This window comes from Salvelinus fontinalis, chromosome 5 (assembly GCF_029448725.1).
Source record: "Salvelinus fontinalis isolate EN_2023a chromosome 5, ASM2944872v1, whole genome shotgun sequence".
Classification (NCBI taxonomy): Eukaryota; Metazoa; Chordata; class Actinopteri; order Salmoniformes; family Salmonidae; genus Salvelinus; species Salvelinus fontinalis.
The window spans coordinates 7811739-7830628 of record NC_074669.1 but is presented as its reverse complement, the minus strand read 5'-3'; the positions used below and the strand labels follow the sequence as shown (position 1 = coordinate 7830628).

Genomic DNA, 18890 nt, shown 5'->3' with positions numbered 1-18890 from the left:
CCATTGGCAAGGAATAATTAACTACATCATCTCCACCCTTCAAACAGTATTCTACAAGAGCACAGACACAAGGGACAACAGACACACCAGTCTCTACATTGCAGATGAGCTGAAGGCAGTCATCAATGACCTTGGACCACAGAAGGTATTTGCACTGGTGACAGACAATGCTGTGAACATGAAGACTGCTTGGTCTAAAGTGGAGGAGTCCTACTCTCACTGGCTGTGCTGCTCATGCATTGAATCTGCTCCTCAAGGACACCATGGCACTGAAAACAATGGATTCACTCTTCAAGAGAGCCAAGGAAATGGTTAGGTATGTGAAGGGTCATCAAGTTATAGCAGCAATCTACCTCACCAAGCAAAGTGAGAAGAACAAGAGCACCACATTGAAGCTGCCCAGCAACACTCACAGAGGGGAAGTTGTTTCTCCAAGAAATGGCCATATCACAGTCTGCCAATATGACCAGCCCCATCAAGAGGATCCTCATGGATGACGCATTTTGGGAAAGAATGGTATGCAGCCTGAAACTCCTGAAACCTATAGCAGTGGCAATTGCACGGATTGAGGGAGACAATGCCATCCTGTCTGATGTTCAGACTCTGCTTGCAGATGTAAGAGAAGAAATCCGTACTGCCCTGCCCACTTCACTGTTGCTCCAATCAGAGGAAACTGCAGTTCTGAAATACATCAAAAACCGTGATGACCTCTGCCTGAAGCCAATACACGTCGCAGGGTACATGTTGGACACCAAGTACAGCTGAAGTCGGAAGTTTACATACACCTTAGCCAAATACATTTAAACTCAGTTTTTCACAATTCCTGACATTTAATCCTAGTAAAAATGCCCTGTCTTACGTCGGTTAGGATCACTACTTTATTTTAAGAATGTGAAATCTCAGAACGACAGTTGAGAGAATGATTTATTTCAGCTTTTATTTCTTTCATCACATTCCCAGTGGGTCAGAAGTTTACATACGCTCAATTAATATTTGGTAGCATTGCCTTTAAATTGTTTAACTTGAGCCAAACATTTTGGCTAGCCTTCCACAAGCTTCCCACAATAAGTTGGGTGAATTTTGGCCCATTGCTCCTGACAGAGCTGGTGTAACTGAGTCAGGTTTATAGGCCTCCTTCCTCGCCCACGCTTTTTCAGTTCTACCCAAAAAATTCTATAGGATTGAGGTCAGTGCTTTGTGATGGCCACTCCAATACCTTGACTTTGTTGTCCTTAAGCCATTTTGCCACAACTTTGGAATTATGCTCGGGATCATTGTCCATTTGGAAGTCCATTTGCAACCAAGCTTTAACTTCCTGACTGATGTCTTGAGATGTTGCTTCAATATATCCACATAATTTTCCATCCTCATGATGCCATCTATTTTGTGAAGTGCACCAAACATAACGATGGTCATTATGGCCAAACAGTTTTGTTTTTGTTTCATCAGACCAGAGGACATTTCTCCAAAATAGTATGATCTTTGTCCCCATATGCAGTTGCAAACCAAAGTCTGGCTTTTTTATATCGGTTTTGGAGAAGTGGCTTCTTCCTTGCTGAGCATCCTTTCAGGTTATATCGATATAGGACTCATTTTACTGTGGATATAGATACTTTTGTACCTGTTTCCTCCAGCATCTTCACAAGGTCCTTTGCTGATGTTCTGGGATTGATTTGCACTTGATTTGCACATCTCTAGAAGACAGAACGTGTCTCCTTCCTGAGCGGTATGACGGCTGCATGGTCCCATGGTGTTTATACTTGCACACTATTGTTTGCATAGATGAACATGGTACCTTCAGGTGTTTGGAAATTGCTCCCAAGGATGAACCAGACACATTTAATTCTGAGGTCTTGGCTGATTTCTTTTGATTTTCCCATGATGTCAAGCAAAAGAGGCACTGAGTTTGAAGGTAGGCCTTGAAATACATCCACAGGTACACCTCCAATTGACTCAAATTATGTCAATTAGCCTATCAGAAGCTTCTAAAGCCATGACATCATTTTCTGGAATGTTCCAAGCTGTTTAAAGGCACAGTCAACTTAGTGTATGTAAACTTCTGACTCACTGGAATTGTGATACAGTGAATTATAAGTGAAATTATCTGTCTGTAAACAATGGTTGGAAAAATTACTTGTGTCATGCACAAAGTAGATGTCCTAACCGATTTGCCAAAACTATAGTTTGTTAACAAGACATTTGTGGAGTGGTTGAAAAATGAGTTTTAATGTCTCCAATCTAACTCCAACCTTCAACCGTAGGCTGGCAAGAGCATCCTGTCTGGTGCAGAGATCAACAAGGCCTATGGTGTCATCACTACCGAGTCTCGCCACCTTGGCCTGCATGAGGGCAAGATTCTTGGCAGTCTGGCGAAGAACACTTCCAAGCAAGGGCTTTGGGATGGAGATGCAATATGGCAGTCGTGCCAACATATCTCATCAGCCAACTGGTGGAAGGGACTTTGTGGATCTGTGGCTCTTTCCCCTGTTGCCTCCATCATTCTCCAGATCCCACCAACATCAGCCGCCTCAGAGCGCAACTGGTCCTTGTTTGGGAACACACACACCAAAGCACGCAACAGGCTGACCAATACAAGGGTTGAAACATTTTTACAGATGTATGTTGAAAACGTTTTTGGAAAATGTGATGAATCATTGGGGATCATTCAATATTCCCTTTCTTTAGTTGTTCAGTGAAATCATCCCATGTGAAGAGTCAACTCATTTAATTAAAGTTCAATTCATAACTAAATTGTTTTAAAAAAATGTATTGGATGGATTTAATAATTTGCAATTATGTCTACTTATGATAAGGGTAAAAGGTTTATGTTTCTGTCTCCATATGACATGGTAAATATATCCAATGCAAAAAACATCTACATTTAAATGTTATTAATATTAATTTGCATATATTTCAGTTAATTCCCATATATTTCCGTTAATTCCCATATATTCCTGTTAATAAGGGAAGTTTCCACCTCTGAACATTCCCCAAAATGTGCAACCCTAGTTCACAGCACATGTATTATACAGGCTTGGAGCTTATAAATCTGACTAACTTTCTCTGTATGCCAGTCTTTTTCTGGCAGTGTTTCTGCAGTGTTCAGGCAGACATTTTGTATCTGCCAAAAATGAATTGCACCCATGGTTTTTCTATGGTAGTCATACGTTGAAGGCCGATGGAGACGAATGGATGGCCGTGACTAGGTGAAAGCATACTCCTCTAACACCACAACAGCAATCACATTTGAACCGTTTACAACCCAAATCCATTTTACCATGGTATATTTCAGACCACATTTACAACTTGAAAAGCGTCATCTAACACCACAGTACGGATGGAAACGTTCTGAATCGATCGTTCTGTCTTCGGACTGTAACTGTGTAGAAGATAAGATAAAGGTTTTAAGAGAACACTTTTGAACAGAAGAGCCAGTAAAGTAGTGAGTCACACCACGTTCCCCAGAGAGAGAGCTCAATGCACAGTCTGTTTGATGATTATGAATAAAAAGAATTTGCCTCTCTGTTGTGTTGAGTTTCCTGGACTCAGTGGACATGGCAGGTAGATGTGACAGAGGCGCTGTCAGTGGGATTGTTTTCCAGTTAGGGTTTAGCCAGTCACTACTTTGGCCCAAATTACTCAATTAAAATGGAAAGTCCCTTATTGGTAATCTAATTGAAGTATTAAAAATAAAAGACAAGTTTTCCACCTTCAGTGGATTTCTAAAAACATAATTCCACTTTGACATTATAGGGTATTGTGTGTAGGCCAGTGACACAAAATCTCAATTTACTCTATTTAAAATTCAGGCTGTAACACAACAAAACATGGAAAAAGTAAAGGGGTGTGAATACTTTCTGAAGGCGCAGTAGCTGTGTGTTTTCCCCACTACACTAATGTCCCACACCTCCTATCGCGGCTCTGATCAGGAGCTATGGAAATCAGCTGGATGGTATTGAGTGTCCCAGCCTGGAGGTGATGTATTATAGTGCTGTAGTGTACTGTGTGGTACAGTGCTGTGCTGAGATGCCTATCTGCTCTTAATGTATAACCATTTAGCACTGCTGCTTCCTGCTCAGGTTACTAGCCCAGCTGCAGCCCCACTCACGCAAAGGACTGTCGACACAGGTGTCAATGGTCCTAGACAGGTCATGAGAGCAAACTACCTCAGCACCACACGTGTTCCTAGACAGGTCCTGAGAGCAAACTACCACAGCACCACACGTGGTCCTAGACAGGTCCTGAGAGCAAACTACCTCAGCACCACACGTGGTCCTAGACAGGTCCTGAGAACAAACTACCACAGCACCACACGTGGTCCTGGACAGGTTCTGAGAGCAAACTACCTCAGCACCACACGTGGTCCTAGACAGGTCCTGAGAACAAACTACCACAGCACCACACGTGGTCCTAGACAGGTCCTGAGAGCAAACTACCTCAGCACCACACGTGGTCCTAGACAGGTCCTGAGAGCAAACTACCACAGCACCACACGTGGTCCTAGACAGGTCCTGAGAGCAAACTACCACAGCACCACACGTGGTCCTAGACAGGTCCTGAGAGCAAACTACCTCAGCACCACACGTGTTCCTAGACAGGTCCTGAGAGCAAACTACCACAGCACCACACGTGGTCCTAGACAGGTCCTGAGAGCAAACTACCACAGCACCACACGTGTTCCTAGACAGGTCCTGAGAACAAACTACCTCAGCACCACACGTGTTCCTAGACAGGTCCTGAGAGCAAACTACCTCAGCACCACACGTGGTCCTAGACAGGTCCTGAGGGCAAATTACCACTGAAAAAGAGTATCATATACAGTGGGGTGTGAAATTATTGACACCCTTGATAAAGATGAGCAAAAACGCAAATACTATTTGGGAAGTTATATTATTTAATACTTATACAATTGCTCAGAGAAAAATTTTTTTTAACAAGTAATACATTTTTTCTGGAAAAAATTATTGACACCCGTTTTCAATTCCTTTCAATCCCTCACATTGCGAGGATAACGGCACTGAGCATTTTTATAAAAGGTTCTATGAATTTGAGAACACATTGGGAGACATCTTAGACCATTCCTCCATACAGAATCCTTCCAGGTCCTTGATATGCTTCATCTGCACTTACGAACTGTCCTCTTCAATTTCAAGTCTGGAGACTGAGATGACCATTGCAAAATGTTGATTTTGAGGCCAATTAACAATTTCTTTGTGGATTTTGATGTGTGCTCAGGGTTATTGTCTTGCTGGAACATTCACTTGCGGTCAAGATTCAGCCTCCTGGCAGAGACAACTAGGTTTTTGGCTAAAATGTCCTGGAACTTGGTAAAGTAAAATAGCCCCATAACATAATTTTTCTTTCTGCTCATGCCTTCTAATTTTGATGACAAAACCCACCAATGGTGTGCGTGGCTAAAGACCTCTATTTTTATGTCATCCAAGAAATGTAAATGTCTGGAGTTTGATAAATGACATTGGCACTTGGATTGGAACCGGTGCTTTGGCCAGATGACATGAAAATAGAGCTCTTTGGCCACGTACACCAGTGATGGGTTTGCTGTTGAAATGAGAACGTATGAGCAGAAAAGAACCCCATACCTACTGTAAAATATGGCGGTGGACACCCCTCATAAGCCACGAGTGATAGAGCGTGCTCTAGCCATCTGCCGACAGTACGAGCTTTGCGTCAGTCAGTCAGAGTAGCTAGTCTCTCATTTCCATGTGGCTGTAGCACTGGGTATTTTGGTCAGGCCCGTTCAAAGGCAACATGTTTGGGGCAATTAACTTGGAAGTGGCCTGTCTGGGTTCTGTTGGGGATGGGGGAGGGGGAAGGCAGCATTCCACAAAAGCACACTTGGTACAGCCAATTGTGTGACAGCAGCACTTTTGACCTGCGATGGACACAGGCATCTCTGCGCTGTCTGAGAGCAGGCTTCATACGTTCTGATTGCCTCAAGGCAGCACAGATAAATGATAAGATGTCAGTTGTATAAATTGCGTGCCACCAAACACGACTTCAAAGGTCTGTGATCGTGTTCGTGTAAATGGAGAGAGGAATTCAACCAATGTTCTTGTGGCACAATTTGAAAACAAAGTCCAGTAAAACATTTGCTCATAAGTCTTCTGTCCCCATCTGACCATTAGCTGTGTGTCTGTCCCCATCTGACCATTAGCTGTGTGTCTGTCCCCATCTGACCATTAGCTGTGTGCGTGCGCGCGGCCTTGGTTTTAGTCCAGGATTGGGCTTCATCTGTGTCCAGGAAACCACCCTTACATGTACAGTAGATGAGTCAGAATCTTGTACACTGCTACATACGTAACAACCTCTGGCCAGAGAGATGTCATGGTGGACTGACTGACGCCCACACAGACGAGGCTATCCATTCATCATTTTCCCACCATTAAAGAGTTTATGGGCAAAGAAGACATTTCACACACACACACACACACACACACACACACACACACACACACACACACACACACACACACACACACACACACACACACACACACACACACAAACACAAACACAAACACACACACACACACACAGAGAGACACGGACGAGGCTATCCATTCCATGACAAACTAATGCAAAGCAATGTACTTTTCCCGGCTTTACTTGCTGAGGGTTAAGCCGTGACTCAGCACGCAGTCTCTTTCCTAACTGTAGCTAATGTCTCACCAACCACACACACAAGACTATTTGATATGAAAGGCTATGACGATACTGCCATCTGAAATCCTTTCATGTATTCAAATCACATGCAAAGTTCATTGTTATGAAATAAATGCAAATGTGAACACCTATCATTAGGCTGTTTTCCTGTTTGGTTGGGTGCTGGAAATTTCAATCAATACAAAGAAATGACTTCTGAAGATTGATGCTTGATACTGGAACAGGTGAACCAGTTAAGTTCCCTGTTTGAATGTGAACTTCCCTTCTGCTTTTACTACATACATTTTCAGCATTTCAATATGAAAACACAATCTCTCACATTTATCTATTATCATCTATCATGCCAGCAAGTCTCACAAACTTAAAACCTCATGATGGAAACGGTAGGAGAGAGGAGGCCACAGAGATGGAAACGGTAGGAGAGAGGAGAGCACAGAGATGGAAACGGTAGGAGAGAGGGGGGCACAGAGATGGAAACGGTAGGAGAGAGGAGAGCACAGAGATGGAAACTGTAGAAGAGAGGAGGGCACAGAGATGGAAACGGTAGGAGAGAGGAGAGCACAGAGATGGAAACTGTAGAAGAGAGGAGGGCACAGAGATGGAAACGGTAGGAGAGAGGAGGCCACAGAGATGGAAACGGTAGGAGAGGGTGGCACAGAGATGGAAACGGTAGGAGAGAGGGGGGCACAGAGATGGAAACTGTAGCAGAGAGGAGGGCACAGAGATGGAAACGGTAGGAGAGAGGAGGCCACAGAGATGGAAACGGTAGGAGAGAGGAGGCCACAGAGATGGAAACGGTAGGAGAGAGGAGGCCACAGAGATGGAAACGGTAGGAGAGAGGAGAGCACAGAGATGGAAACTGTAGAAGAGAGGAGGGCACAGAGATGGAAACGGTAGGAGAGAGGGGGGCACAGAGATGGAAACGGTAGAAGAGAGGAGAGCACAGAGATGGAAACGGTAGGAGAGAGGAGAGCACAGAGATGGAAACTGTAGAAGAGAGGAGGGCACAGAGATGGAAACGGTAGGAGAGAGGAGAGCACAGAGATGGAAACTGTAGAAGAGAGGAGGGCAAAGAGATGGAAACGGTAGGAGAGAGGGGGGCACAGAGATGGAAACGGTAGAAGAGAGGAGGGCACAGAGATGGAAACGGTAGGAGAGAGGAGGGCACAGAGATGGAAACGGTAGAAGAGAGGAGGGCACAGAGATGAAAACTGTAGAAGAGAGGAGGCCACAGAGATGGAAACGGTAGGAGAGGGGAGAGCACAGAGATGGAAACTGTAGAAGAGAGGAGGGCACAGAGATGGAAACGGTAGGAGAGAGGGGGGCACAGAGATGGAAACGGTAGAAGAGAGGAGGGCACAGAGATGGAAACGGTAGGAGAGAGGAGGGCACAGAGATGGAAACGGTAGGAGAGAGGAGGGCACAGAGATGGAAACGGTAGGAGAGAGGAGGGCACAGAGATGGAAACGGTAGGAGAGGGGGGCACAGAGATGGAAACGGTAGGAGAGAGGAGGGCACAGAGATGAAAACTGTAGGAGAGAGGAGAGCACAGAGATGGAAACGGTAGGAGAGAGGAGGGCACAGAGATGGAAACGGTAGGAGAGAGGAGAGCACAGAGATAGAAACGGTAGGAGAGAGGAGGCCACAGAGATGGAAACGGTAGGAGAGAGGAGGCCACAGAGATGGAAACGGTAGGAGAGGGGGGCACAGAGATGGAAACGGTAGGAGAGAGGAGAGCACAGAGATGGAAACGGTAGGAGAGAGGAGAGCACAGAGATGGAAACGGTAGGAGAGGGGGGCACAGAGATGGAAACGGTAGGAGAGAGGAGGCCACAGAGATGGAAACGGTAGGAGAGAGGAGAGCACAGAGATGGAAACGGTAGGAGAGAGGATGGCACAGAGATGGAAACGGTAGGAGAGAGGAGGGCACAGAGATGGAAACGGTAGGAGAGAGGAGGGCACAGAGATGGAAACGGTAGGAGAGAGGAGAGCACAGAGATGGAAACGGTAGGAGAGAGGAGAGCACAGAGATGGAAACGGTAGGAGAGAGGAGGGCACAGAGATGGAAACGGTAGGAGAGAGGAGGGCACAGAGATGGAAACGGTAGGAGAGAGGAGAGCACAGATATGGAAACGGTAGGAGAGAGGAGGGCACAGAAGGGATGGGGATGGCCTCTCGACCCCAGGGTCCTTTGAGCTGTGAAACACAAACCTGCCCTCCTCTGAGACATCTTACCTGTCCCCACCATCATTACCATCATCACCATCATCATCCCCATTATCATCCCCATCATCATCCCCATCCCACTCATTACCATAATCACCAATATCATCGCCATCATCATCATCACCATCATCATCACCATTATCATCACCATCATCATCATTATCATCATCGCCACCACCATCATCACCATCATCATCCCCATGCTTAACATCATCATTCTCATCATTACCCTTATTATCATCACCATGATCACCATCATCATCCCCATCATCATCAACCTCATTAGTATAATCATCCCCATCATCATCCCCCTCTTCATCCCACTCCTTACCATGATCATTACCATAATCACCAATATCATCACCATCATCATCACTGCTAATAAAGGCTAGAGCTGCCGCTTTCAAGGAGCGGGACTCTAACATGGAAGCTTATAAGAAATTCCGCTATGCCCTCCGACAAACCATCAAACAGGCAAAGTGACAATACAGGACTAAGATTGAATCGTCCTACACCGACTCTGACGCTCGTCGGATGTGGCTGGGCTTGCAAACCACTACAGACTACCAGCACAGCCGAGAGCTGCTCAGTGACATGAGCCTACCGGACGAGCTAAACTACTTCTATGCTCGCTTTGAGGCAAATAACACTGGAACATGCATGAAGACTGTGTGACCATGCTCTCCGCAGCCGGTGTGAGTAAGACCTTTAAACAGGTCAACATTCCCAAGACCGCAGGGCCAGACGGATTACCAGAACGTGTACTGCGAGCATGCGCTGAACAACTGGCAGGCGTATTCACTAACATTTTCAACCTCTCCCTGTCCGAGTCTGTAATACCAACATGTTTCAAGCAGACCACCATAGTCCCTGTGCCAAGAACACTAAGGTAACGTGCCTAAATGACTATCGACCCGTAGCACTCACGTCTGTAGCCATGAAGTGCTTTGAAAGGCTGGTCATGGCTCATATCAACACCATCATCCCAGAAACCCTAGACCCACTGGAATTTGCATACCCCCCAACAGATCCACATATGATGCAGTCTCTACTGCACTCCACACTGCCCTTTCCCACCTGGACAAAAGGAACACCTATGTGGGAATGCTATTCATTGAGTACAGCTCAGCGTTCGACACCATAGTGCCCTCAAAGCTCATCAATTAGTCAGCAGCAGCATACCACCCTGCATACCACTGCTGGCTTGCTTCTGAAGCTAAGCAGGGTTGGTCCTGGTCAGTCCCTGGATGGGAGACCAGATGCTGCTGGAAGTGGTGTTGGAGGGCCAGTAGGAGGCACTCTTTCCTCTGGTCTAAAAAAAAATATCCCAATGCCCCAGGGCAGTGATTGGGGACACTGCCCTGTGTAGGGTGCCGTCTTTCGGATGGGACGTTAAACGGGTGTCCTGACTCTCTGAGGTCATTAAAGATCCCATGGCACTTATCGTAAGAGTAGGGGTGTTAACCCCGGTGTCCTGGCTAAATTCCCAATCTGGCCCTCAAACCATCATGGTCACCTAATAATCCCCAGTTTACAATTGGCTCATTCATCCCCCTCCTCTCCCCTGTAACTATTCCCCAGGTCGTTGCTGCAAATGAGAACGTGTTCTCAGTCAACTTACCTGGTAAAATAACGGTAAAAAAAAAATCCTGGGACTAAATACCTCTCACTGCAACTGGATCCTGGACTTCCTGACGGGCCTCCCCCAGGTGGTAAGGGTAGGTAACAACACATATGCCACGCTGATCCTCAACACAGGGGCCCCTCAGGGGTGCGTGCTCAGCCCCCTCCTGTACTCCCTGTTCACTCATGACTGCACGGCCAGGCACAACTGCACGACTCACCATCATTAAATTTGCCAATGACACAACAGTGGTAGGCCTGATCACCAACAACAACGAGACAGCTTATAGGGAGGAGGTCAGAGACCTGGCCGTGTGGTGCCAGGACAACAACCTCTCCCTCAACCTGATCAAGACAAAGTAAATGATTGAGGACTACAGGAATAGGAGGACCGAGCACGGCCCCCATTCTCATCAACGGGGCTGTAGTGGAGCAGGTTGAGAGCTTCAAGTTCCTTGGTGTCCACATCACCAAAACACTAACATGGTCCATTAACCTATTCCCCCTCAGGAGACTGAAAAGATTTGGCATGGGTCCTCAGATCCTCAAAAGGTTCTACAGCTGCACCATTGAGAGCATCCTGACTGGTTGTATCACTGTCTGGTATGGCAACTGCTCGGCCTCCGACTGCAAGGCACTACAGAGGGTAGTGTGAACGGCCCACTCATCACTGGGGCCAAGCTTCCTGCCATCCAGGACCTCTATACCAAACAGTGTCAGAGGAAGGCCCTAAAACTTGTCATTGACTCCAGCCACCCTAGTCATAGACTGTTCTCTCTGCTACCACACGGCAAACGGTACCGGAGCTCCAAATCTAGGTCCAAACAGCTTCTACCCCCAAGCCATAAGACTCCTGAACATCTAGTCAAATGGCTACCCAGACTATTTTCATTGCCCAACCCCTCCCCCCTCCCCTCTCCCCTCTCCACACCACTGCCACTCTATGCTGTCATCTATGCATAGTCATTTTAATTAAAGCGGCTCTCCTTAAAGTGTTCTACTCCGCTAGCCAGCACCTCGCCTAAATAGGTGTGCGTTTCTTTCGCCCCTACTTTAATTAACTCTACCTACATGTACATACTACCTCAACTAAACGGTGCCCCCGCACTGTTGGTTAAGGGCTTGTAAGTAAGCATTTCACTGTAAGGTCTACTACACCTGTTGCATGTGACTAATAACATTTGATTTGATTTGATAGTTCAGCCCTTTGGTGGCACTGTCAGACGCTGTTCCATCACACACACACACACACACACACACACACACACACACACACACACACACACACACACACACACACACACACACACACACACACACACACACACACACACACACATACACACACACACACACACACACACTCCCACAGACACACACACCACCATTTAGCGGGATCAGAGAGCTATCAATAGGGCCCCGTTCTCAACCACATAAGGATCCTAATGTCAAAGCCTTTCACAATTCCCCAGGGGCCAGCATAGAGTGCTCTTTCAAATGGATGCAATCGTAGGCTTCTATTTCTAACAGCTTTTCCTCATTTCAAACATTGTTCCTTAATGACTGTAAAAGATCTAAGGCTAATGGGAGAGAGAAACATGGAGTTTATGTGAAGTAATATCAAATCAAATCAAATGTTATTGGTCACATATTTTTAGCAAATGTTATTGCGGGTGTAGCTAAATGCTTGGGTTCCTAGCTCCAACAGTGCAGGAGTATCTGACAATATCAGTGAAGAATTCTGTTCAACCAATAACCCTATATCCAAAATGTTGTTGTTTAAAATAAAGCTTCCCTAAAATTATCATACAGCCAATCACTATTCGCACGATCCTCTTTGGAAAGAACCCGTGGACCAACAGTACATTCCTCCCAGAGCTCTTTCACTCCTCTCAGCACTTCCATTTCTCCTTTTTCTTCTACCCCTTCAAATAGTTAGCAGAACGCATATACTGATCGACAGATTGTGTCAACTTCCCATGTGATATCTACCCGTTAAATATTTTGCAGTTCCCCTCTTCTTCCTGTGTTACAGTAGCAGGGTTAATTGTCTGTTTTGCAAATGTACCATGGCCTGTTCCCATTACTGACCACTGTGTGTACTCTTCATAGAAGTTGGCATGGTATCATTAAGGCATCGCCTTACCACATCCCTTCCTCATCACCTTTAACCTGTTAGGCTGGGAGGAAACACCAAACCACAGCTTGTCACCCAAGTATTTCAAATGCTGTGTCCTAAATACCGCACTATCACTTACAAAGTATAACATCACATCACTGCGATATCAGTCTTACATGCTGACCAGAACGGACACGTCGCGTGCGCGAGTGTTGCAAAATAAATTTAGAAATCCATGTTATTCAATTATTGCACCAACACTGCTCGCGCATGCCAATGAGCATCTGCGATGCCAAGGGCTAAAATAGAACGCCTTTCTATTTCTGACGCAGATCGCGCTGCAAGTCCTGCCTCTCGGATCTCCTCATTGGTTTGTAGAAGCAGGTACCCACGTGCCATCTCCTCATTGGTTATACGCACGTGGGTGATTGAAAGGCGAAATGTTTTGCCTGTTGTCGTGGTAATACTATGGAAGTGTAGATGCCAATCACCATATAAATTCAAAGATGAAAAAGCATAGAAGGAGGAGAGATGACTAGAAACGATTCGGTTGGCCGTTTTATGTGTTGATTAATTGTCGGAGTGGAGGATCTTGTGCATTTCAGGTCAAATAACAACTCAATGTTTATATCCCAGGACAAATTAGCTAGCAACAGCAAGCTAGCTAAATAGGACAAATTAGCTAGCAAATGCAAGCTAACTAGCTAAATTGCCATACATGTTTAATGCTTTTCAACCTGTCCCCAAATTAATGTCATTGGTTCAGAGTTTGTTTTGATATTTTAACCTGCGTGTCGTGATCGCGTTTGGTGTGGGGGGACAAAATAAATGTATGCACGATTGCGCATGCGCGCAGCCGGTTTGGGTTCAGTGTTATACCACAGTAGCTACCAGTAGAAAAACCTATGTAATTATCCTGTAATAAGATAGTCTATATACTTAGTTTATGGAACGTGATATGCGTGAAAGTGATACGCCAATGTAAAGTGTTAACCATGACTCTCTGTCATCTCTACCTGAAGTGTTACTCATGTAGTCTATACATTATAAATGAGAACCTGTCGGGATACCAGCACAGCACTCTCAGTCAGTCAGTCAGTCAGTCAGTCAGTCAGGCACACACACACACACACACACACACACACACACACACACACACACACACACACACACACACACACACACACACACACACACACACACACACACACACACACACACACACACACACACACACACACACACACACACACACACCAGTGGCAGTCAGTGCCACTCACGATTAGGGTGGACCATTTATCTAATGTGCATGGTACAGCATATTGGATAACTGTCATTGAATGTATTCCATTCACCCAGCTAACAAGAAATACGGGATTTTTATACCGGAGAATTCCATATATGCTAACAAGTGTATGCAAACATTTACTACTAGGACCAACAATCCAGCTCGTAAAGTTATGCAAGTATCTCAAAATGCAGTTTGCAGCATAAATATAATCTTAATCCAGGAGGGGAATGTCTCTGCTGCTGTTAGCTAACATTAGCAAGTTAGCAAAACCCAGCTGGAGAGAATTAATTTGGCACATTTTAGACAGTTAACTTAAACGTTATAAGATATATAGCTGGCAAACATTAGTGAATTTAATACAAATGTAACTTGATCACCTTACTTAAGTTGCACTGCAGAGATGACTCACCTCACCAAGTTCCCATTTTGCTCTTTGTGCTTCTTTGTAAACAAACACATGTGCTCAAACCGCTGTTTTGGGAAACTAGTACTGGTAAGCATCATAATGAAAAATTATCTAATGGGCGAAATGATGAACACGATCTGCTTTATCTATTACCTACTGCACAAGTTGAGTGCAGGTATTTATTTAAAAAGTACTACTATTTAAAGCCCAAAAACATCACTTACCAGAATGCTAACAAAATGCTAACAAGTATAAAGGAATTCTCATAGAGAATGCTAACTAAATGCTAACGAGCACATTGCAAACATTTTGTACAGTTTCTGACCTAAAACTATAAAAGTATAAAAGTAACTGAAAAAAACTACTCACAGTTTGCTGCACGCACAAAACGAATATTAACCAGGAGGGGATTCTCTGCTATTACAAACTCATGCTTGATTTTGGAAGTCACTAAATACTTAGCTAGATAGGGAACTAGCTACTAAATTAATTGCACAACTGCAGGGCATTTAGCAGATTTTAGACAGTTAACGTAATAGTTATAAGATATCTAGCTGACAAACATTTAGCTGTGAATTCCATACTATACTTAGATCACCTGGCGCATGACAGTGAGTGACTCACAAGGCTCTGGTCTCTCATGGTTGTGTGCTTGCAAACAAACACCATGTGACACATGACTGGGGACTACCATAGGCTATATAGTAATGACAGCTGAAAATGAAGAATGCAATGTTCTTTATCTCCTAACGTATTGCACAAGTTGACTGCAGGTATTTACTTAAAAAGTATCTACAAATATTCAAATGTAGAAAACAAAACGTTAAATAAATAGTTTCAGCAGTATTGACGGTATTGAAAAACCATCCTGTGGCTTTTTCCAAATTCGCCAGTAAACGGTGTATACCGTATACCGCCCAAGCCTACTGCAAGCGCTCTGATAGGTTGGAGGACAGACTCCGGAAGTCGTTAGAATTACTGTGTAAGTCTATGGAAGGGAGTGAGAACCATGAGCCTCCTAGGTTTTGTATTGAGGTCAATGTACCCAGAGGAGTACGGAAAATAGCCGTCCTCCGGCTATACCTTGGTACTACCCTAGAGGGTGCTGTTGAGGCTACTGTAGACCTTCATTGCAAAACAGTGTGTTTTAATCATTTATATGTTGGCGTGAATATATTTAGTATAGTTGTATCTAAAAATTATCAATTTAATGTTTCACTATTTCTTTTAACCTGTTTGGGCTGCACGCTGAATATTGAAAAAACTGGAAAATGTGTGCACATTTTCAAACGGCCTCCTAAGAAACTTTTTATTTTCCAATATGCATATATTTACTACTGTTGGATAGATAACAGTCTGTAGTTTCTAAAAAGGTTTGAATTGTTTCTCTAAGTCGAACAGAAATATTTTTACAGCCATTTTCCCAGCCGAATTGAGTTTCCCAAAATGCGATGTGTCTCTTTAAGACCTTCTCTATAAAAGGCCATTTGACTTGGGACCATATAAACACGTCAGAGGCGTACGTCAGACTGTAATGCGGAAGTGAGAATTGAAAGGAGTCGAATATCTCGTCCCTGGACTGAATAACAGAACTTCTTGTGAGAGCTGCGCAGTTAAAATAAAAATCCGGGCGCGAAGGATAATTTGATCTCGGCTTCTGGAACAAGGTAGGTAACGTTGAATATGATGCCTGACTACGATATTATTTGCTACATGTCACAAAATCATCCTAAAGTAGGTTTTTTCAATATACTTTAATTATATTATTGCAATTTATTCTGGACTTTAGATGTGAAACGACGGAAGAATTTTTTGAAGAAACGCTTTCTGGCGCAGCAATGCTACCGTGCTAGCTAACCAAAGAGGGAAATAATTCGTTCTGGAACCCAACTAAAGACTCTACTGGACATTGGACCCCGTTACAACATTCTGATGGAGTACCAAGAAAGATAAGACCCAATTTGGGATGCTTTTTCATATATATGTCGAACTGTTGAATGCTAACGCTGCTAACTATGCTAGGCTAGCGCTTGACTAGAATCAATGCTGCCTTATGCTAGCTTATGATGTTAGCTAATATAACGATATATTGTGTTTTCGCTGTAAAACACTTCAAAAATCGGAAATGTTGTCTGTATTCACAAGATATCTGTCTTTCATTAGTTATCCACCATATGTTTTTCTGAAATGTTTTATGAGGTGTAATTAGTAGCCGACGTTGGTGTATGTATTTTCTCTGGCTACTCCCGGCTGGATTCAGACTGTAGCTATGTATTAGCATTTTTGGGTAGCATCAATGTAAAACAGATTTATAGCTAAAATATGCACTTTTTATGAACAAAACATAGATTTATTGTGTAACATGTTATATGACTGTCATCTGAGGTCGTTTTTTCTGGGCTCTTTAGGTTGGTTTTAGTTTATTTCGGTTGGTTGTGCATGCTACTTCAATCATAATTCATACTTCATAATCATAATTCATACGTGTCTGTCCACTTTTGTATTTGGTGGTGAGCTAACATAAATATATGTGGTGTTTTCTCTGTAAAACATTTAAAAAATCGGACATGTTGGCTGGATTGACAAGATGTTTATCTTTCAAATGCTGTATTGGACTTGTTAATGTGTAAAAGTTAAATATTTTTAAAAAATAGATTTTGAATTTCGCGCTCTGCAGCTGTTGTCATTTTCGGTCCGAGGTCGGGCTTGCACCCCAAACAGGTTAAAGGAAATTCACTGAGTAGGATGGTCCTCCCCTTCCTCCTCTGAAGAGTCTCCACTGACCACACACACACACACACACACACACACACACACACACACACACACACACACACACACACACACACACACACACACACACACACACACACACATACACACACACACACACACACACACTAACACTAACACACATCCACAGTCCTCATTCCATTCCTGAACCCTTAGTGTTGGACTCATACGTGAAGTCTGTGTATGTGAAGTCACTCAGACTTCACATACAAGTCTCACTCTCCTTCTCCATAAAGACCCGTGGACCAATCTAGTCAGATACCATTCTGAGTTGGCCATTAAAATACCCTAAGCACCAGGTGGTGACTCCATGAGAAATCAGAAAATATAGTCAAATAGTTTAAAGAGAACCCTGAGAATAGAACAAATAATAATAGGCCTCAAGAACAAATACCAGAGTAGGCATTTTTGAAATAATGAAATGAAATAATGAAATAATTTGTTTAAAAAAAAACATGAACAATGACATTCTGTCACATTAGAAATCTAAATGCAGAAAATCCTGGGACTGCATGCCAATAAATAGCTTGATATTGTTTAAACTTAAGGTCAGTGTAATAACTACTTAGTGACATGAATTGCTTACAATACTAACAAGGCCTTATTCGTCGCACAATAGAAACACTGCCACATACTGAATTAATTATCCAAACGTTCAAATTGAACGACTAACAATGGATTTGACAGAAAATCGGAAATAAATCCATTATTATTACTATTCAATTAGTTTATAAATGCATGGCTACATACTTTCTATACAGACTAGTAAAGAGCCTGCGTTCGTGAAATTGTGCTTCCACCTGTTAACATAGAGCCGACAAAATAACAGTTAGCCTACCTGGCGCGACAGGTGCACTGTTCGGCATCTTCATATATGACACAGTATTGCGGCTTTTAGAAAGACCTAAACACACATTTTCAAGATGTTCTTTGGTCAAATATAAATCAATTACTTACTTTGAGAAACAGATATAGGACAATCGACGTCCTGAGAAGAACACCGAAGCACGACAGTCGGCTCATGATGCCGGACAGTTTTGAAAAACTTCACACGCGTTTCTTGCCAGTGCGCACTTGCATTTTATAAAATTTCCTTTTCTTGAAAAAAAATCTCCACTACTTTTGATTCTATGTGCTGAGCCTTGTCGCTGGTGTGGTCCTGTAAACCGTTGAGCTGGCTCCGATCGCCAAATGAGCAGTGGTGTATAGGAAGAAGTAACTTTTTTTGTGTCGCAAGTAACGGGGTGGAGCGGTAGCCAGTGGCGTCACTTTCAGAAGTTAAAGTTCTGTGCATGCCTGTAGCTTCCAGTCAGCTTGTCTACGCGCCTCCCTCTCTTTCTTCTTCTCCATCGGTCTCTGTCAATATTCTCTGCCGTCATTTCATCATCGGTCTCTGTCAATGTTCTCTGCCGTCATTTCATCGATGCTGTTGCTAAAGTCACCGCACCCTTTTCCTCTGCGAGGACTTTGGGGTGGGAGTCTGTCATTCAGAAATGTAGCCATCCCACATTCTTCCCATAACTCCGTGAGAGAAGGTTAACGAATGCATCCATGGGGTCTCGCAACAATACCAAGCACAGCTAAGGCAAATGTTTATCGAAACAAAAATCAATACCTTCTGTAAAAAAAAACTATCTGAGTGGACATAAAAAAACCTATGTCCACATACACTGAACAAACATATAAACGCAACATTTAAAGTGTTGGTTCAATGTTTCATGAGCTGAAATAAAATATCCCACACATTT

The 18890-nt window shown here is 43.8% G+C and overlaps 1 protein-coding gene across 5 annotated transcripts in view; it reads right to left on the bottom strand.

Moving 5' to 3' along the window:
- Window positions 1–18477, bottom strand: part of LOC129855020 (receptor-type tyrosine-protein phosphatase beta-like) — a 113268-nt gene extending 94791 nt beyond the window's left edge. For 3 of the 5 annotated variants that reach the window (XM_055922258.1, XM_055922259.1, XM_055922260.1), the window contains exon 1: window positions 18100–18476. In XM_055922258.1, the coding sequence (XP_055778233.1) occupies window positions 18100–18165 (66 nt within the window). In that variant the 5' untranslated portion in view covers window positions 18166–18476. Of the gene's footprint in view, window positions 1–18099 lie in introns of all 5 variants that reach the window. The other 2 variants (XM_055922261.1, XM_055922262.1) reach the window with 2 other exon arrangements.
- Window positions 18478–18890: the final 413 nt, after the last annotated feature.